We start from the raw sequence: 21,323 nt of genomic DNA, 5'->3' as shown, positions 1-21,323 counted from the left end.
CATATGTATAGACTGTACACTATACCATCTACCGCATCTTGCCTATGCCGTTCTGTACCATCACTCATTCATATATCTTTATGTACATATTCTTTATCCCTTTACACTTGTGTGTATAAGGTAGTAGTTGTGGAATTGTTAGGTTAGATTACTTGTTGGTTATTACTGCATTGTCGGAACTAGAAGCACAAGCATTTTGCTACACTCGCATTAACATCTGCTAACCATGTGTATGTAACAAATACAATTTGATTTGATTTGACCGGGCGTCATGACCGCCCTTTTCGATGTTCCGAATAAAACCCCACCTGGGTTTTCTATCAACAGACCATGTTGCTCTCAATTACGAGAGGATAAAGGCTGCAGACCAGCTTACCTCGATAACGAGAGGTCCAAGGTTTGAGACCAGACTGCTGAATCTTTTAACCATCCCACGTGGTTAAACTGTTAGACTATCGAGTCTTTGATATTAATTACTAGTCTGCAGCTAGGAATTCGGTATCATTGAACGCGAAGACCGACAACCGCCGAAACATCTATCCATAACGACATGAATGAATGTCACTCTGAACTATCCATTCTAACCACGATGAATGTCACTCTGAACTATCCATTCTAACCACGACAAAGAGGGCGGACAAACTCTCCGACAGAAACAAACTTTTCAACAGAGACCCCGACGACACACTGAGTGTAAATATATATATTGATTGCAATTGTTCCCGAATGAGTGAGCGTTCATGTGCAAAGGATTAGCATTTCAATTGTTATAATTATCAACTCTGTAGTGACCCCCACTCCTCTTTTGTCTAACAAGCCGCCATGCCGGTTTAGCCCACTAGGGCACATTCCCCCATCATTTCTTGTAACCATATTTACTTTGTTTGTTTGTGTGCACTTCTGTGATTGTTTAGTTAGTTAATAAATAAATGATTTAAGAAAATTGATGTATGGATGACTCATAGTGAAAACTGGGTTCGTGCAGATAACCAACAATTTAAGACTAACGTGAGGTAAAGAAGAATTCATTCATCAGAAGACAGTTTAATCGCGTAATAATAATTACAGAGAATCTTTGATAAAAACTAAGTCTTCAGTTAATGATAGTAAAGACACGACAACCTCCATGTAAATGTTACCCAAATATCAATATTTAGGCTGGAATTCAATTTGCACATACAAGTTATACCACACTGCGCTTTCAGAAGTGAATTTGAGTTAGCAGTTTTCAGTTTCCTGCATGTGCTCACAGCCATTCAACAAATATAGTCCTGTTTCCTCAAATGTTTTCATCTAGATTGTTGACAGTTGGGGCTTTCAAGTCTTCTTCCTGTGCTGAGCTCATAGGTGGGAGGACTATACATGTACACAATGCATAACTGCAGAGCTTCACAGTTTAGTAGCCTACAGGACACAGTCCTCCTCACATGCTTCAACACTAGGATGATATGCTAGAGCAGGTAAAGTGGATCATGAGGACCAGCTGGTATTTGATTTGGATATTCATTCTCACACTGATGATCAGCATTGGTAAGTGGTGAATTTCTGCTGCAGCACTTCCATTGAGGGGTTTCCTCTGGGGACTGATGTTAAAACTCTGTTTTTTAGGAACACAAAAGTTGTGTTTGGCTTTGATGGAAAATAAAATATATTTGATGTTCATTTATCCATTCAATCATATCGTCTGCAAATACCAAAAGGTTATCATTAATACATAATGGAGGTTATGAGTAACTTGCATGAGTTTTAGTCCATCACCATTACTAACCCACAACCGTCTCTCCAGCCCGTCAGGAGGTGATGTACATAAAGGGGTCAGAGGGGCAGTCAGTGGATCTCTCCTGTACACCTGAGCAGACAGGTGGAGCCCCTGTCAGTCTCTACCTGACCCACAGGTGTGTCCGGCCTGAGAGGGAGGTGCTGTTCATGGCCAAGGACCGGAGTCCCGGGACGATGAGGGTTAACTGGAAGTACAAAGATCGTCTGAAGGTCACAGGCGGATTGAACTCTGACCTGCTCAACGTGACCATAGCCCGTCTACAGCGCACAGACACAGGCCTGTACATCTGTGAGTTTGTCTACACAGCGGACCCCTCTGGCCGAACAGTCTCCGGCAGTCTGGAATTCTTCCTGTTTGTTGAAGGGACAGGTACGTAATCATGATTTGGCTATAGCACTGAGAAGGAACTATCAATGGTCACCAACCGTGGTACTGGAGAGTTACTGAGAGTGACGGCTTTAAGCCCTGTTCATCCTATGTGTCCACATTCTCATTGGGGGGAATTCAGACCCGAGTTGAATGCAAGTAAATGGAACGTAATTCCCTTTTTATGCACTGTTATCTCCACGTATTCTGACCTTAAATTTAAGCATGAGAAAAGAATGCTATTCACCCCGCTATTCGTTGTGGTGGAGATCAATGAAATGAAGTTGTGGCGGAGATGTGTCTACAGATACTCTGTATTCTGAACTTGATTTAGCGCTTTATTCAATTTGTAAAGCTGAAGTGTTACAGATTCCGCGATATAAATGTAAAGGTCATTTCAGATTGAGCCGAGATATGCAGCGTTTACCGTGAAGGCAGTCTCGAATCCCATCACGGGCAACTTTACAACTACTTACTACTTTTTAACTACTTTGCAACTACTTAGCATGTTAGCTAACCCTTCCCCTGACCTTAAGCCCTAAACCATACAAAACATATCATACTAATTGGAGTGTCCCGGATTTATGTTTACTATGTATTTGGATAAAAGTGTGTGGGTGTTGATTGTGCAGAGAGCGTGTGTCAGTGCTCCAGCTACCCCCCACTGATCTACGCCATCTCTGCAGCAGCTGGCCTGCTTCTCCTCGTCCTCATCTGGCTGTGTGCAGCAGAGTGTGTAAGTAGCCTAATCAACCTGAACCTTACAACCATATGCCACAACCAAGCATGTTAATGTGGAAATCTAAAGGAAGGGGCAGTCCTCACTGTTACTCTCAGAATTACTTCAGTTTATTTTCAGACACATGATGAACATTGTTTCCACATCTAATTTTACTCAGGTATAAAGTCATGAGTACATTTGTCAGTATAATAGTATACCTCATATCCGTTTCAGGCTAAGCTGAGAAAACGTCATAAAACACAAGCCCCCATCCCCCTCTATGAGGAAATGAACAGTGGGTGTCGAGGAGCTGGAAGTTCCCAAAATAACCATCCTGTGCCTACACACCTGGAGGAAACAGAGTCCCCGGTGTACACCAACCCCCAGGCCAGACAAGCACAGGAGAACCACTACGCCAGCCCCCGAAAGATCACTCTGAAGCCCTGAGCGAACCACGCTGAGGGTGCGTGTCATGCCCCCCTAATGTTTTTTAAAAGGGGAGTGGACACTGATGGCAAAAATAAGAGTAGCAGAGTTTCAGATGTAGATATAAATGTTCTAACCCACTCTGACAGGTGGTGGGAAAGAGTTTGACTCTACCGGATCTGATGTCATTGCTTTTTCAAGTGTGTGCAAGATCATAAACTATTGGTCCCACCTCACCTCTCTTTTCTAGTGTCAAAGAGTCACCCAACTATGGTTGCTCAACAAACCCACCTACAGGATGAGAATGGAAAAGACTTACAGAGCTAGTACATAGGTCACCGTGCCTGTGTAGTACATAGGAAACCGTGCCTGTATAGTACATAGGTCGCCGTGTCTGTATAGGTGTACTAGTGGTGATGCCCTTATGGCACAGCTGCCCTCAGAACAGGATCTAATAGAGAAAACTCCAATCTGCAAACTAATTGACAAACACCAACATCAAGAACTGACCACAACACCCTTTAACAGACCAGAAAAAACTGCAACTTTATTAATAGTTTGAAAGAAGCTCCATAGTTCATGAAAACATTGTTTTCGGTGCATGTCATTTAACAATCACATTCTATGAGGAGAAAGAGATACAGAGAAAATAAATCATTACAAGCCACTGACTTTTCTTTAAATCTCAGTAGACATTTTTCCTTAATATTTCAAAAATAAAAAGGCAAAAAGCAGCCCTAACCCCAAATCCCCGTCCCACCCATCATCCCAACAAAAACAAAATAATTGAATGACACGACAGAACATACAGATAGCCTTGGGGGTGACGGGCACAGTGCTAAAGAGTAAGACGCTCATTGGTTTAGGAATACACAGTATAGCAATGTAGCGCGAGGTCAATCTGAAAACACAGTATAGCAATGTAGCGCGAGGTCAATCTGAATACACAGTATAGCCATGTAGCGCGAGGTCAATCTGAAAATACAGCATGGCCATGTAGCGCGATGTCAATCTGAATTAAGGAAGCCGGATGTTGGGGTCTTGGGGTGGGGGGGGTAGGCCTACCCAACCAAATAAAAACAGTGGATCCCAAAACCCCTGCATAAAATGTGCCTTGTACCAATCAAAGTCCCCCCCCCCCCCCCAACGTGTGCATAGATCATGATCCTTTACAACCAGCTAGTTTTAAAAACATCCTCCAAATAAATGCGACGTCAGTTTTTTCCCCTGTTCTTTAATACCCGCCATAAGAGAGAATGACAGAGGAAAGACAGAGTAATGCACAATGGTCCTTATTCAGTCAGGACAGGACATCTAAGAAAATACAATCAAAATCAAATGATAATTTTGTTTTTAAATGTAAAGCAATTTTAATAAAATGTATATAAAGCACTCCATTTTTTAAAAGTTCATTTAAAGTCCATTATTTGGTTAATATGTACAGTGCCTTCATAAAGTATTCACACCCCTTGACTTTTCCCACATTTTGTTGTTACTTAGTGGGATTACAATGGATTTAACTGTAATTTTTTTGGCAATGATCTACACATAATTCTCTAATCTCAGTGTACGAAAAATTCTAATATTTGTACAAAAATCATGAAAAATAAAACATGAATATATCTTGATTAGATAAGTATTCAACCCCCTGAGTAAATACATGCTAGAATCACATTTGAGTCTGAGTAAGTCTCTTTCCACACCTGGATTGTGCAACAGTTGTCCATTATTCTTTTCAGAATCCTTCAAGCTCTGTCAAATTGTTTGTTGATCAATGTTAGACAACCATTTTTAGGTCTTGCCATTCAAGCAGATTTAAGTCAAAACTAACTCGGCCACTCTGGAACATTCACGGTACGCAATTCCAGCGTAGATTTGGCCTTGTGTTTTAGGTTATTGTCCTGCTGAAAGGTGAATTCGTCTCTCCCAGTGTCTAGTCTAGTGGAAAGCAGACTGAACAAGGTTTTCCTGTAGGATTTTAACGATTACAAGCATACCCATAACAAGATGCAGCCATCACTGCTTGAAAATATGGAGGGTGGTACTCTCAAACATAACACTTTGTATTCAGGACAAAAAGTTTATTGCTTTGCCACATTTTTTGAAGAATTACTTTAGTGCCTTGTGGCAAACAGGATACATGTTTCAGAATATTTGTATTCTGTACAGGCTTCCTTATTTTCACCCTGTCAATGAGGTTAGTATTGTGAACTAACTACAATGTTAGTGATCCATCCTCAGTTTTCTCCTGTCACAGCCATTATACGCTGTAACTGTTAATGTCTCCATCGGCCTCATGGTGAAATCCCTGAGCAGTTTCCTTCCTCTCCGGCAACTGAGTTAGGAAGGACGCCTGTATCTCTGTATTGACTGGGTGCATTGATACACCATCCAAAGTGTAATTAATAACCACCATGCTCAAAGGGATATTCAATGCCTGTTTTTTGTGTGTTTTTTTTACCCATCTACCAATTCCTTTGCGAGGAATTGGAAAACCTCCCTGGTCTTTATGGTCGAATCTGTTTGAAATTCACTGCTGACTAAAGATAATTGTATGTATGGGGTACAAAGATGAGGTAGTCATTCAAAAATCATGTTAAACACTATTACTGCACACAGAGTCCATGCAACTTGTGTGACTTAAGCACATTTTTTACTCCTGAACATATTTAGGCTTGCCATAACAAAGGGGTTGAATACTTATTGACTCAAGACATTTCAGCTTTTAATATTTTATTAAATTTGTCAAATTTAGAAAATCATAATTCCACTTTGACATTATGGGGTATTGTGTGTAGGCCAGTGACCCAAAAAAATCTAAATTTAATACATTTTAAATTCAGGCTGTAACAACAAAATTTGGTAAAAGTCAAGGGGTGTGAATAGTTTCTGAAGGCACTGTAAACTGCTACGGATTTAAAAACAAAGGATATTTTCTCTCTTTCTGAAATCTCTCTTTCTGAAGTTTTTCAGTGCTTTTTTTCTTTTCTTTCCATACATTAAAATGGAGTGGAGTTGGAACCCTGGCCTTCCTGAGACAAGATCCACTTTGTGTGCAAGATAGTGAGCAATTATGTATTTTTTTTTCTTTTTACAAAGGAAAAATGTAATCAATAAAAATGCACAGGCTTTAGATAGTCCATGAAATCAACATAGAACAAATATGTCAAATGTCAAATATAACATGACAACACTGTTGGATCCCAGAGTTCTGAAAGTAGCACAATATTAAAATCTTCATTCTGTAAAGTGTTTTTGTTATTCTTTTTAAAATGGAAGTATTTGTCATTTTCTTGTGTTTTTCCAATATTTTCATACAGTTAATTCCTTTTCCTCGAACTTCAAAAAAACAAAAATGGTTGTAAACCGTCAGTGGCCTTGCAGAAAACAAGCAAACATAACATGAGATTTTAACAAAAATGAAACTGAACGAAAGCTAACAAACCAAAAAGGTAGGCACCTCTGAAGTGAGCCTTGTAACCAACCCTCCTTCTGATGTCTTATCCTTCGGTTTCTCCCTGAATAGACAGGGAGAGCTACAAGTCTCTCTACCCAAACTATGGCCACAGATCTTCAAAAATACTTTTTTTGTAATGTTTTTTTTTCAATATTTGTTTTTTTTTGTTGCTTTTCTATACTTTTTAAGTTTATAATCTGAAAAAATGGTGCAATACTTATAATTAATAATCCATATTTTTTCTTGGATTATTCCACAATGAAAGCCACTACAAGGTAGATAAACATATTACAGATTAAAAACACTTATTTTCTTAAGTCCTTGAGTAAACATTTACACGTGAAGTCGCCGTCTGCCCCCAGTACTTTATCTGGCGTTGTTCGATTAGCTTGAGGGGAGGGCTGACACTCAGTGCAACGCTAGAGTCTAATAACAATAAACATCAGAATATACTTTTGATAAGCCAAAAATAAAACGTAAAACTAATATACTGAATAGAAATAAAATGAATAAGCGGAGATAATTCCCGCTGTAAATCACAGGCTCACAATCGTTTGAAACCTCATACACGCTGTCTGTCAAACAGACACATCCATCCATACATGAACCATACAGTACAGGCAACCTTGTGCAAACACTCAGATACAACAGATGTCATTTAGCCTTTTTTTATACCAATCTTTGTTTTTCAACAATCCTCCTTTTTCTAATTTAGTTCACTCAGAACAGATGTTCTCAAATATCCAGGAAGTGTATGAACGAGACAAAATGATTACAAAGTGTTCACATTACAATATTGGCGCTTCTTTTGATTCAAGTATTTGTATTCTTTATTTTTGTATTACTCTGATATGTTAATATTATATTTATCTTCTGTGAAATATACAGAGAAGGAGAATACATAGGGGTAAGGTTGGACCTGGGGCAGAGACAGCGGGCTTAGGGTCAAGTGGAAAGAGAAACCTAGCTGTATACATATATACACACTTGGATGTATACATGTATATAAACTAGCATGTGCATATTCAACCCAGGCCCTTGAGAAAGATACGTTTTTTTGTATTCCTCTTGAAATGGGGTCCCTACCCCAGAACCTACTCTGGTCCATGATTGAGAAGCATACTTTGCTTAAACTCCAGTTGCCTTTGAGTGATTTAAAAAGGGAGATTCTCTTGACTTCCTACACCAGTCATCCATGGTGTATATTGGTGGGTAGGGGTGGGGGGGTAGAGTGACAGGTGGTCTCTCAGTGCTGGTGCTGCACAGAGAATCCTGGGACGCCTCTGAGACTTGACCCCCCAATCCCTTTTTTGTGACCCTATTCCAGTCTGTAGCCTCGGGAGCCCAGCGTGGAGCAAAACAATTCAGCTTTTTCAGAAACAGGCAATTAGTGATTGTTGCTAATGTCACACGACAACGACGAGTACGAAAAACAACTCTTGGAAGAGGGCCTTTCCCCTTTTAAGACTTGGTACCGAACAACAAAACTGTGAGGTGTGTCCTGGCCCTGCTGATGCGGTGGGCCCCACCTGGACCCTAACCCAAAAACCCAGATCTGTGGCAATGTTCTGTTCTGTGGGTGGTGCACTCGAGGCTGGAGGTCAGAAATGAACACCATCGATATAGCGTTCCAGAAGGTAGCCCCAGTCAGAGTGCCACAGTTGGGGGGGAAAAGGCTTGCAGAGAGAACGAGGCCTCTCAGCCAAGGAGTGCACAGCAAAAAACATACTTTAGGACTTTTTTAAACACTTTTTTTTGTACTTTAGTTTCTACTTTTTGTTAACCCCCCCAAAAAAGATAACATGTTTTTGGTTTTATAAAAGGTGTACCCGATGTGACCCATCAACAGTACACACAGACTGCCTGTTTTCTTTTGATAGCTGGGACAAGGGACTGCCTCATATGTCCTGGCCCAAATATCACCCCCTCCTCCCACCCCACATTCCTCCATGACCATGTGCCTTTAAGTCTAGGATTCAGGCAGAAATGTAGTCTCAAAACAACTGAATCATGGGAATTGAAGGCTCATTTGACAGCAGATACAACTCAATGGTAAATGGCAGGGCTGAAGTATATATTTTAGTCCAGTTGGCACATGACACATGAGGAAGGACTCCCAGAAACCCCCATCCCCACCACTCATACTTCTCATACCACTCAGCAGGTCATTATTAGTGTTATCTAAAAGCTCTTGAAATCATCACAATGAACAACTGTACTTTACAGATGTACTTTACACAATGCTAGAGCGCCAACAGGGGAACGCAGTCTACTCAGTGGTCCTCCTGAGGTGTGTATGTATGAGGGATATCATTGAGACTGAATTACAAAGACACCATGGTGATGGAGCAGTGGGGAGGGTAGTTTGGAGTCTGCCTAGTGCTGGCTGGTATGAAAAAATGCCGGGAGGGTGGAAAGGAGGGGGTTAGACAATTGGCAGATGGTTGGTGGACTGATGGTTGATGGTTCTGAGCGCGAACCTCTGTCTTTGCATAGAAATCGAGTGCTGCGTCAGTTTATATGGTATTCAGGTTGACGGAGAGGGATAGTGGTATAGGAGTCTGTCTTTTCATTCTGCCAGAAAGCTCCTAGACAGCCTATGGAAAATAAAGCACCAGTGTGAGCGAGGCCTGACTGGAGTGGAGGATGTGTGTGTGTGTGGAGAGAACAACATGGGGATGGGAAGGGAGAGAGGGTGGGCTGGGCAGCAGAGGCTGTGAGAGAGGGGGAGCAGGGCAGGCCGGGTAGATAGATACCCTCTGAATCTCACACCTGATCTGACTATACATTAGAACCATCAGGTCCGCTCCTGAACCAAAACACTGACTGTCCAACAACCACACCAAATGAACCACCCCCACTGAGATCTGCAGTGTCCGTATCCATAACATTCCTGTGGTGGGCTGCGTTTGCTGAGGTGCGCGTCGAACCAGAAGTATTTTAGTTTCTGCTTACGAGCAGTAAGAGCAGGGGACAGGAGAGCAGCTGAACACTGCATGGAGCCGTCGAAAAAACATCCATAAAAATCATTGTAATCATCATAAAACAAACATCAACAACAGCAAGTTTGACAAAAACTAAAATAACTCTGGCGATTTTTCCAGAAATGAAAATAAACCAAAAAAATTAAACCAAAGAAAACTTAACACGATTCAAAAACCTCTCCATCTCTGGCTAAAGTGATCCTTGCATGAGAGACAGAGGGCGGGATAGAGTGGAGGTGATGAACAACAGAAGAGAGCGGGATAGAGTGGAGGTGATGAACAACAGAAGAGAGAGGGATAGAGTGGAGGTGATGAACAACAGAAGAGAGAGGGATAGAGTGGAGGTGATGAACAACAGAAGAGAGAGGGATAGAGTGGAGGTGATGAACAACAGAAGAGAGAGGGATAGAGTGGAGGTGATGAACAACAGAAGAGAGAGGGATAGAGTGGAGGTGATGAACAACAGAAGAGAGAGGGATAGAGTGGAGGTGATGAACAACAGAAGAGAGAGGGATAGAGTGGAGGTGATGAACAACAGAAGAGAGAGGGATAGAGTGGAGGTGATGAACAACAGAAGAGAGAGGGATAGAGTGGAGGTGATGAACAACAGAAGAGAGCGGGATAGAGTGGAGGTGATGAACAACAGAAGAGAGCGGGATAGAGTGGAGGTGATGAACAACAGAAGAGAGCGGGATAGAGTGGAGGTGATGAACAACAGAAGAGAGCGGGATAGAGTGGAGGTGATGAACAACAGAAGAGAGCGGGATAGAGTGGAGGTGATGAACAACAGAAGAGAGAGGGATAGAGTGGAGGTGATGAACAACAGAAGAGAGCGGGATAGAGTGGAGGTGATGAACAACAGAAGAGAGCGGGATAGAGTGGAGGTGATGAACAACAGAAGAGAGAGGGATAGAGTGGAGGTGATGAACAACAGAAGAGAGAGGGATAGAGTGGAGGTGATGAACAACAGAAGAGAGAGGGATAGAGTGGAGGTGATGAGCAACAGAAGAGAGAGGGATAGAGTGGAGGTGATGAACAACAGAAGAGAGAGGGACAGAGTGGAGGTGATGAACAACAGAAGAGAGAGGGATAGAGTGGAGGTGATGAACAACAGAAGAGAGCGGGATAGAGTGGAGGTGATGAACAACAGAAGAGAGCGGGATAGAGTGGAGGTGATGAACAACAGAAGAGAGAGGGATAGAGTGGAGGTGATGAACAACAGAAGAGAGAGGGATAGAGTGGAGGTGATGAAACAACAGAAGCTGGCGCAGTAGTAGTAGTTAATACGAATCGGACAGTTCTGACAGCTGCTCTTGGGCACCAGAGGCCCGGGAGGTCCCTGAGGGAACCAGTCTGTGAGGCTCCCCAGGGAGGGAGAGGGGAAGGTGGGGTGAGAGCTGCTGCAGAGGCCTGGTGTGGAGCTTCTATGAAGTCCACCCCCTCCGCAGCAGGCAGGCACTCAACGGCCACACGATCATACAGGTTGGCAGGGCTTGTGAAAAAGGTTGAGAGATAGAGAGAAAATGGCGATCCCCCTGCAGAATCCATCCACAGAACATTGCCGCAGCATCTAGTTGCGTCTCCAGAGAACAAGGCTAAAGATTTTCAGTCATGTAACAGTGATATTTACTTTGATAGAGTGAAAGGGAAAACAGGCGAGTGCTTCGGGGTCTCACACCCGATAGTGCCCAAAGTCTTTCATTCTTTCTTTCCATCCCTTCATTTTGCTACCATTTCAGAAACTTTCCTGGTACCACACACAGACCGCGAGAAAGGGAAGGTTTAAAATAAAAATAATATGAAAACTGAAAATAGTTTCACATCTGTGTTACAGTTCATAAAGAGTTACGGAGAAGCCACGTCGTAGTAGATTGCTTGTTTTTTTTGTTTGAGTTTTTTCTCTCGAGTTTTTCAGTGTCACACGCTTCTCCTCTTCTGATTCGTTGGCATTGAAGTGAAGGAGCATGCTGCTCTTTGCTAAGTGCTATGATAAACCACCTCTTTTTAGAAAGCAGTTATAGATTTGTTCCATACTTTTTTGTACCAAATACAACAATGGAAAGAAAAAAATGCATGGTTTCGTCTTGTGGGTAGATAAGGAACAAGTCTCGTTTTGGTATAATGCCCCATACACCCCCTTCCTTACCCCTGTGCCCCTCTAGTCAGTCACTGTTGTGTGCGGTTGGATTAGAAAGACCTAGTCCAAGACTGAATAACAAGTGCTTGTTGTATATCCTTGTGTTTCACGGATAAGTGGGTCCAGCCAGCTCACACACCCAGGGAGGATGGATATAGAGAGTCCTTGCTGATTTTGTCTCTGCTCTTGAAAGAGGTTTGTGAGAGAAACCCTTTGAGTACTTGGGGTGGACGGTAGTAGAGAGTAGTCTGTGGCTTATATTGCACGTCACTTGAAATGGTGTGTTGGTGTAAAGGAGAGATTAGTGGACCACGGTAATGACTGAGGTCTTCCGCAGTCACAGAAAGGGGGGAACCAGACCACAAGTTCGTCCTTAAATGAGTTGAGGTGCATTTCAAAAGTGTTTTGTTACAGTTCCATAGAGCAGTGGTTACTAGACTTCAACAAGACGGTCATACACGCATGGAAACACACGCCCCCGGAAATATTCACACACTGGAGTCATATTTCTCTTCGCTTATTTTGCGAATGGTTCGGGGAAACAAAACTCCATGACAAAAATGGCTTTAAAATGAACAAGGCGAAGATCTTTTGCGTTTGCATCATCAATCCCTTTAAGAGTGGTGGGGACTGAATAATATGCTTGTGACCGCCGAGGCTTCCAGTTGAGAGCTGCTGTGGCCTCAGTCTCTTACAAGCACATCCTCTCCCCTCGGTTTTCGCTGGCTCAGAAATGAGTGTGCAATTCTCAGTACGTTTTCTTCAGTAAGTACAGAGTGAGTGAGAATCAGTGAATAAAGGAGGGGAACCAGGCCAGGAGGGAGGTTAAGGCTAGTAATTAGTGCTGAGAAAAAACAAACAAGAGAAATTTCGGACTGGTAGAAAGTTCTGGAACCTTCCCGACAGGAAGGGGATGGGCTTTGGGAATGATGTGTATCTATGGTTTCTCTGAGGTGTGGATTGACTGCTGTCAGGCAGCAAGGGATTATGGGAGTTTTGAAGATGGCAGCTCGTTGTTTGAAGTAGTTAGTCTAAAATACACGTTTCACATGACAAATAGTTCTCAGAGTAAAGTTCAAATGTTTCTCTTCCTTTGTTGTTTGAGTCAAAGACATACTCGTGCTTTTCCCAAAGTCCCAACTTAAAACACTGCAACCCGAGCCTCTCGCCGAACAAATCTAAAATGACGTGTTTTCTTTTAAACAAACAGAAACATTGGAAGAGGGTGAGCAGCGTGGACACAGAAGAGTCACCTTGTCCTCCTCAAGTCTGTCCCTCGATCATCCCACCCACACTGATTATCACCACATTGATCTGCTTGGTTTTTGCTCTTCTGTCTGTATACATATATATATGTATATATGTAGTACTGTGTAGTATTCCTGTGTAGTATTCCATTCCTCCTTTTTCTAGCATGGAGCTCTGTGACGTGGTCCTACATGGACTCCCCGCTCAGCAGGTCCCCAGGCAGCAGCGTGTTGATTGGAGTAGGACTCCCCATGACCCGCCCCTCCTCTCCGCTGGGCGGTCCCCATAGGCTGGAGTACTGGGGCACGCCCCCCCACAGCAGGTCTCCGCCCGTCTTGGCTCCACCTCCTCCCATGCCGCCACTGCTGCCACCAGAGTTCCAGTGGGGATGGCCAATGGGGTGCGAGGATCTGGGCCCGGAACCGCCCATCCGCGTCTGATTGACGCCTGGGTCAGCCTGCCAGCTGGTAGTTGAGGCTAGCTGCTGGCCCTGTGCAAAGAAGCGCTGGACCTCTTCCTCCCCAGCAAACTCTGCCAGGATGGTGGTGTTACCCAGAACGCACCTGGACAGGAAGAGAGACAAACAGAGAGGTGTTATTTAGTTAGCCTTGTTGAAGTGGCCATTCTCATACACCACGTGTGATGCTATAAATACTGTTTTTTACCCTTTGTGGAAGCAGGCCCGGGCACCCACTAAAAGATCACTCTAAGTTCACATTTTTCCAAATTCTAAGCTTTCCAAGTTCTCCCAGTTCTAAGTTCTTTCACACCTGACAGTTGACATGACCTAAGTGTTTCTGCCTACGAGCAGTGAGAGGGGCAGGAAAACTGCCAAAAACATCTCCGTACATGTGCAGGGACTTCTGGGCCTTGGCGGCCTCCTCCTTGGAGCTGTAGCGCACCAATGCGTTGCCCTGGGTCAGGTTGAGGTGGAATGTGATGAGGGGGCCATGCTGCATGCATAGCGTCCGCAGGGTGGACCCGTCTATCTGGGGAGTGAGGTTCCTCAGGACCAACCAGCTACTGGTCCTGTTGGAGCTGTCTGTACTCCATGTGGTAGCCACTATAAGGATAGAGGGGGAGGAGAAGGAGAGAAGAGAGGGAGGAAAGAGCTAAATAAATCTAAAATGCAGAATTGCTCTATATCGAACACCATGATGTCACAATGTCAGAAATGCTAGGAAAGTCAGTTAGTAAGATGGGTGGTGTATTCTAAGAAGTAAGCTCTGTAGTTTAGGTAAACCACAGTGTCAGTTGATCAAGAGAGGTGCGTTCAACCACAACAAGGCATTCTCGGGGTGTTGTCTAGACCGCCTTGGCTGTACCAAAAGGGCAAGAAGTCTCTGCCTGCCAGGCTACAACATACACGTCTAGAACCTGGCCTTCTCTTTTCTTACATGGCACATATTGCACTTTTACTTTCTTCTCCAACACTTTGTTTTTGCATTATTTAAACCAAATTGAACATGTTTCATTATTTATTTGAGGCTAAATTTATTTTGTTGATGTATTGTATTAAGTTAAAATAAGTGTTCATTCAGTATTGTTGTAATTGTCATTATTACAAATAAAAACATTTTTAAAAGTATTTATTTTTTATTAAATCGGCAGATTAATCGGTATCAGCTTTTTTTGGTCCTCCAATAATCGGTATCGGCGTTGAAAAATCATAATCGGTCGACCTCTAGTCTGTATCACATCACCTCTAGAACCTGGCCTTTAGTCTGTATCACCTCTAGAACCAGGCCTTTAGTCTGTATCACCTCTAGAACCAGGCCTTTAGTCTGTATCACGTCTTGAACCAGGCCTTTAGTCTGTATCACCTCTAGAACCAGGCCTTTAGTCTGTATCACGTCTTGAACCTGGCCTTTAGTCTGTATCACCTCTAGAACCTGGCATTTAGTCTATATCACCTCTAGAACCAGGCCTTTAGTCTGTATCACAACACCTCTAGAACCTAGCCTTTAGTCTGGACCACAACACCTCTAGAACCTGGCCTTTAGTCTATCACCTCTAGAACCTGGCCTTTAGTCTGTATCACCTCTAGAACCTGGCCTTTAGTCTGTATCACAACACCTCTAGAACCTGGCCTTTAGTCTGTATTACAACATCTCTAGAACCTGGCCTTTAGTCTGTATCACCTCTAGAACCTGGCCTTTAGTCTGTATCACCTCTAGAACCGGGCCTTTAGTCTGTATCACAACACCTCTAGAACCTGGCCTTTAGTCTGTATCACAACACCTTTAGAACCTGGCCTTTAGTCTGTATCACCTCTAGAACCTGTCCTGTAGTCTGTATCACCTCTAGAACCCGACCTTTAGTCTGTATAACCCCAAAACCCGACCTTTAGTCTGTATCACAACACCTCTAGAACCTGGCCTTTAGTCTCTATCACATCACCTCTAGAACCTGGCCTTAGTCCGTATCACAACACCTTTAGAACCTGGGCTTTAGTCTGTATCACAACACCTCTATAACCTGGCCTTTAGTCTGTATCACACCTTAAGAACCTGGGCTTTAGTCTGTATCACACCTTAAGAACCTGGGCTTTAGTCTGTATCACCTCTAGAACCTGGCCTTAACTTTGTATCACATCTAGAACCTGGCCTTTAGTCTGTATCACCTCTAGAACCTGGCCTTTAGCCTGTATCACCTCTAGAACCTGGCCTTTAGCCTGTATCACCTCTAGAACCTGGCCTTTAGCCTGTATCACCTCTAGAACCTGGCCTTTAGTCTGTATCACCTCTAGAACCTGGCCTTTAGTCTGTATCACCTCTAGAACCTGGCCTTTAGTCTGTATCACCTCTAGAACCCGACCTTTAGTCTGTATAACCTCTAGAACCTGACCTTTAGTCTGTATCACAACACCTCTAGAACCTGGCCTTTAGTCTCTATCACATCACCTCTAGAACCTGGCCTTAGTCCGTATCACAACACCTTTAGAACCTGGGCTTTAGTCTGTATCACAACACCTCTAGAACCTGGCCTTTAGTCTGTTTCACCTCTAGAACCTGGCCTTTAGTCTGTATCACAACACCTATAGAACCTGACCTTTAGTCTGTATCACACCTTAAGAACCTGGGCTTTAGTCTGTATCACACCTTAAGAACCTGGGCTTTAGTCTGTATCACCTCTAGAACCTGGCCTTAACTCTGTATCACCTCTAGAACCTGTCCTTTAGTCTGTATCACACCTTAAGAACCTGGGCTTTAGTCTGTATCACACCTTAAGAACCTGGGCTTTAGTCTGTATCACCTCTAGAACCTGGCCTTAACTCTGTATCACCTCTAGAACCTGGCCTTTAGTCTGTATCATCTCTAGAACCTGGCCTTTAGTCTGTATCACCTCTAGAACCTGGCCTTTAGTCTGTATCACAACACCTTTAGAACCTGGGCTTTAGTCTGTATCACCTCTAGAACCTGGCCTTTAGTCTGTATCACCTCTAGAACCTGTCCTGTAGTCTGTATCACCTCTAGAACCCGACCTGTAGTCTGTATCACAACACCTCTAGAACCTGGCCTTTAGTCTATCACAACACCTTTAGAACCTGGGCTTTAGTCTGTATCACCTCTTGAACCTGACTTGGTACCGGTTCCCCCTGTACATAGCCTCATTATTGTTATTTTATTGTGTTACTTTTAAAATATATATATATATTCTTTACTTTAGTTCATTTAGTAAATATTTTCTTAACTCCATTTTTGTTAAAACTGCATTGTTGTTTAAGCATTACACAGTTAGGTCTATGCCTGTTGTATTCGGCACATTTTACAAATACAATTTTATTTACCTGAGGAGTAGGAGCTGCTCCAGCCTTGGGCCAGGCCCAGGGAGTTGCCTCCCCAGGTGGAGGAGTGCTTGGTGGGGTTGGTGAGGCCCGGAGGGGGCCGCGTGGGGGCGGTTGTGTTATTGCGGGGCCCCTGGGGGACCTTCCACAACTCATGGGACAGAGAGACCTGGGAGGGGTGGGAGATGGGCCCCGGGGACCAGGTGGACTTCATGTCCGACAATTTACCTGAAAGAGAGATAAGAAAAAAAACACATTGATTGCTGGGCAACAACTGGAGATACTTGGCATTCTTCTATCAACAACACACAGGGAACTAAACAACCCAAAACACTAGTCAGAATAATATCCTGGTAGAGGGGTTGTTGACGGTAGAGCAGAGCATTCATTCTGCTTTTCCTGTACGTGTTGAACCAAAAACAGACAGCGGTCTGGGACCACACACAGTCCCAGTCCGCACAGTAAGGAGTACAGCACAGGGTCAGTCTCAGACCAGGCCTCACAGTATGGGACAGATCAGGCCAGGAACACAGATAGACCTCTTACTAGAACTATACTAAGATATAATATATACACCCTCTTCCCAGTTTCCCTCCTATTCTCTTCTCTCCCCCCATGCTACACACAGGGGTGGGGATACATCAACACCACCAGAGGGAAGATGTATGAGGGGTACAACTAAAGAGGGAAGGGCACACAAAACAGATGCGATGGTAAGGATGGGGTCCTCCTCTGGACCAGATACTGAGCCACCAGAGACAGGGCAGGGAGGAGGAAAGGGTAGGGTTGGGACAAGCGTCAACACTGATGGGGGGCAGGGGGACAAACTAGCTCAAAGCGGAAGTCACCCCTACCCACAGATCTAGGACCAGATTATCATATCACCTGATCCTAAACATAACCACTCGGAATATGGTAGGATATAAGATTTGACCCTGTATCAGTGGTTAGAGGCGACTTCCGCCCTCTCCGACAAACTGTGTACCTGGGTCGTCCGTTTCCGGGGACGACAGACTGAACGAGCTAGAGTAGGCACTGACTGACCAATCGGTGGAGGGGGGCAGGGCCTCGTTCTGAGATGAGGTGGGGGAGGAGCCTATGGGGGCATCGCATCCAGCAAAACAAAAACAGAAGAAGGGAATGGAAGAAAGAGAGAAAATCTAATAAAGAAACAGAATAAATGAAAGTGGATGACTGAATAGCTGTGGTGTTATGTGGCTGTGTGATATGGGAGAGTTCAAAGTGTTAGGAATAAGATGACCTAGTAGTGTAGATATACGAGTTTCAGATTGTACATGCAGTTAAGTGAAGAAGCGGCAGGACCAGAAGAAAAAAAGCAGGCTCCCTCCAATGACTGAACTGTTACAGATAATCAGTCTCCCCAACCCATTGGGATACATTGCAGGCACAGTATCTGATTTGGCCTGCAGCAGTTTTCTTTGAATGATTCAGGTCATCTCAGACCCCCAGCTCTCCTCTCCTCTCTCAAGACCAAGTCTACCAGAGGGAGAGCACCGTCATTACGTATGTATAGGACTACTTACAACATGAACACTCCCCTCCCTCCCTCTCTCTCTCTCACCTGTCCTTCTCCCCTCCCTCCCACCTCTCCTTTCCTTCTCCCCTCCCTCCCTCCCTCACCTCCTCTGTCCCTCTTTCCCTCTCCACTCTGTTTCTCACCTCCCCGTCCCTCTCCACCCCTAGCTCCCCCGTCCCTCTCCACCCCTAGCTCCCCCGTCCCTCTCCACCCCTAGCTCCCCCGTCCCTCTCCACCCCTAGCTCCCCCGTCCCTCTCCACCCCTAGCTCCCCCGTCCCTCTCCACCCCTTGCTCCCCCGTCCCTCTCCACCCCTTGCTCCCCCGTCCCTCTCCACCCCTTGCTCCCCCGTCCCTCTCCACCCCTTGCTCCCCCGTCCCTCTCCACCCCTTGCTCCCCCGTCCCTCTCCACCCCTTGCTCCCCCGTCCCTCTCCACCCCTTGCTCCCCCGTCCCTCTCCACCCCTTGCTCCCCCGTCCCTCTCCACCCCTTGCTCCCCCGTCCCTCTCCACCCCTTGCTCCCCCGTCCCTCTCCACCCCTTGCTCCCCCGTCCCTCTCCACCCCATAGCTCCCCCGTCCCTCTCCACCCCATAGCTCCCCCGTCCCTCTCCACCCCTTGCTCCCCCGTCTCTCTCCATCCCTAGCTCCCCCGTCGCTCTCCTCCCCTTGCTCCCCCGTCTCTCTCCACCCCTGTCTCTCACCTCCCCTGTTCCTCTCCACCCCTAGCTCCCCCGTCCCTCTCCACCCCTTGCTCCCCCGTCTCTCTCCACCCCTGTCTCTCACCTCCCCTGTTCCTCTCCACCCCTAGCTCCCCCGTCCCTCTCCACCCCTAACTCCCCCGTCCCTCTCCACCCCTAGCTCCCCCGTCCCTCTCCACCCCTAGCTCCCCCGTCCCTCTCCACCCCTTGCTCCCCCGTCTCTCTCCACCCCTGTCTCTCACCTCCCCTGTTCCTCTCCACCCCTAGCTCCCCCGTCCCTCTCCACCCCTAGCTCCCCCGTCCCTCTCCACCCCTAGCTCCCCCGTCCCTCTCCACCCCTAGCTCCCCCGTCCCTCTCCACCCCTAGCTCCCCCGTCCCTCTCCACCCCTAGCTCCCCCGTCCCTCTCCACCCCTAGCTCCCCCGTCCCTCTCCACCCCTAACTCCCCCGTCCCTCTCCACCCCTAGCTCCCCCGTCCCTCTCCACCCCTAGCTCCCCCGTCCCTCTCCACCCCTAGCTCCCCCGTCCCTCTCCACCCCTAGCTCCCCCGTCCCTCTCCACCCCTAGCTCCCCCGTCCCTCTCCACCCCTAGCTCCCCCGTCCCTCTCCACCCCTAGCTCCCCCGTCCCTCTCCACCCCTTGCTCCCCCGTCCCTCTCCACCCCTAGCTCCCCCGTCCCTCTCCACCCCTAGCTCCCCCGTCCCTCTCCTCCCCTGTCTCTCTCCACCCCTGTCTCTCACCTCCCCTGTTCCTCTCCACCCCTAGCTCCCCCGTCCCTCTCCACCCCTAGCTCCCCCGTCCCTCTCCACCCCTGTCTCTCACCTCCCCTGTTCCTCTCCACCCCTAGCTCCCCCGTCCCTCTCCACCCCTAGCTCCCCCGTCTCTCTCCACCCCTGTCTCTCACCTCCCCTGTTCCTCTCTCCCTTCCTTCTCCACCCTCATCTCCCTTTCTGCTCCCTCGTCCTCCGTCCTCACCTCCGCTGCGGTCTCTCTGCAGGTAGCGGTTGACGTCCTGGATGTTGGTGTTGATGGTGGGGCCACTGGGAACGCTCCCCGGGGTCATGTTGGGGTCGTTCTCCGGGTCGATGTTCTGCAGGCCCTTCCAGGGCACGCCCGGGCAGAACTCTGGAGGAGGAAGTGATGGTACAGGAAGTATTACAATTGTCATTCCTCTCATTCATTTATATGATTACCTGGTTTAGTAATGTACAAAATAAAAAAATACTAAATGTGGTGCTTGCAATGAAACTAAACCCTTCTGATAAATTCACTTGAAAACAGAACTCATTTGGCTACATCAGTCCCATGATCATCATATTAGGTGAATTGGTTTTGGCTGGACAGTAAGCAGTCACTGTAGCTGTCCAGGACTGTTTTCCACCATCCCAGTCTAACTAGCCGACTAACTGACCTGGAGGCCAGGTGATGTTGGCGCCGTTGACCATCTTGTCGTTGGGGCTCTTGCCCTGGCTCCAGCTGTCTGGGGGCACCAGGGGGTTGGTGGGGGACTCGGAGCCAGGCATCATGCCGTAGGGGCTGTACCCATCCTCCATTTGGGGGGGCTTCCCGGGGGGGCCCAGGTTGGAACCTGCCAGAGACAAGAGGGGAACCAGGAAGTTGGTTAAGTAGAATATAAATTAGAACTAGAGAATGGAATACTTAGTCAAGTTTAATAGAAACCAATACAGGAGGGGTTGGGTTAAATGAGAAAGACACATTTCAGTTGAATGCATTCAGTTGTACAACTGACCGGGTATCTCCCTTCCCTTTCCTAGAACATATAGTAGCATTGAGATGGAAATTACAAGGTTCCACTTGGAAAACTACATTCTGAAGCTGCCAACTGAGTGTCATACACCATGGTCCTTTCATATTCCCCAGTTCTACTCAGTCCAGCTCAGTAGAGTTCAATAAATCTTTATTGTCCCAAGATTGGGCAATGGTGTCAACAGTTTGTACCGTGCTTGTTCAGGTTGGGCTCCAGAGAGGATGAACCTCCAGAGAGGCTGTCCATGGAGTTGGGGTGTGTCCACTGGGAGAGGCGAGACTGGGGCTGGGGAAGCTCCTTCATGGACAGGCCTCCCACCTCTATGCAGGTTACATTCATGTTAGGATTCAGTCCAGCTGGGAGATGGGGAGACAGGCAGAGAGGGAGACAGGCAGAGAGGGAGACAGGCAGGGA

At 46.0% G+C, this 21,323-nt stretch overlaps 2 protein-coding genes across 6 annotated transcripts in view; one reads left to right on the top strand and one right to left on the bottom strand.

Annotated features, from left to right (window-relative positions):
* Window positions 1-1,195: 1,195 nt before the first annotated feature.
* On the top strand, window positions 1,196-6,542 carry LOC129833812 (uncharacterized). Its single transcript, XM_055898626.1, has 4 exons — window positions 1,196-1,530; window positions 1,787-2,149; window positions 2,779-2,882; window positions 3,102-6,542. The coding sequence occupies exons 1-4, from the start codon at window positions 1,449-1,451 to the stop codon at window positions 3,312-3,314; spliced, it is 762 nt and encodes a 253-aa protein (XP_055754601.1). The 5' UTR covers window positions 1,196-1,448; the 3' UTR covers window positions 3,315-6,542.
* Window positions 3,814-21,323, bottom strand: part of tnrc6c1 (trinucleotide repeat containing adaptor 6C1) — a 78,949-nt gene continuing 61,439 nt past the window's right edge. For 4 of the 5 annotated variants that reach the window (XM_055898621.1, XM_055898623.1, XM_055898624.1 and 1 more), the window contains 7 exons: window positions 21,101-21,265; window positions 20,553-20,729; window positions 20,117-20,266; window positions 17,892-18,002; window positions 16,910-17,134; window positions 13,969-14,182; window positions 3,814-13,682 (listed from right to left, as the gene is read on the bottom strand). In XM_055898621.1, the coding sequence (XP_055754596.1) occupies window positions 13,307-13,682; window positions 13,969-14,182; window positions 16,910-17,134; window positions 17,892-18,002; window positions 20,117-20,266; window positions 20,553-20,729; window positions 21,101-21,265 (1,418 nt within the window). In that variant the 3' untranslated portion in view covers window positions 3,814-13,306. The remainder of the gene's footprint in view (window positions 13,683-13,968; window positions 14,183-16,909; window positions 17,135-17,891; window positions 18,003-20,116; window positions 20,267-20,552; window positions 20,730-21,100; window positions 21,266-21,323) is intronic. The other variant, XM_055898622.1, reaches the window with a different exon arrangement.

This window comes from Salvelinus fontinalis, chromosome 34 (genome assembly GCF_029448725.1).
Source record: "Salvelinus fontinalis isolate EN_2023a chromosome 34, ASM2944872v1, whole genome shotgun sequence".
NCBI lineage: Eukaryota > Metazoa > Chordata > Actinopteri > Salmoniformes > Salmonidae > Salvelinus > Salvelinus fontinalis.
The sequence above is the reverse complement of the archived record's forward strand: the minus strand, read 5'-3'. Positions and strand labels throughout refer to the sequence as shown.

Coding starts and splice junctions, on each gene's coding strand:
- LOC129833812 (XM_055898626.1), top strand. CDS start 1,449: ATGCTAGAGCAGGTAAAGTGGATCATGAGGACCAGCTGGTATTTGATT. Junction 1,531..1,786: donor CACACTGATGATCAGCATTG/GTAAGTGGTGAA, acceptor CCGTCTCTCCAG/CCCGTCAGGAGGTGATGTAC. Junction 2,883..3,101: donor GGCTGTGTGCAGCAGAGTGT/GTAAGTAGCCTA, acceptor TATCCGTTTCAG/GCTAAGCTGAGAAAACGTCA.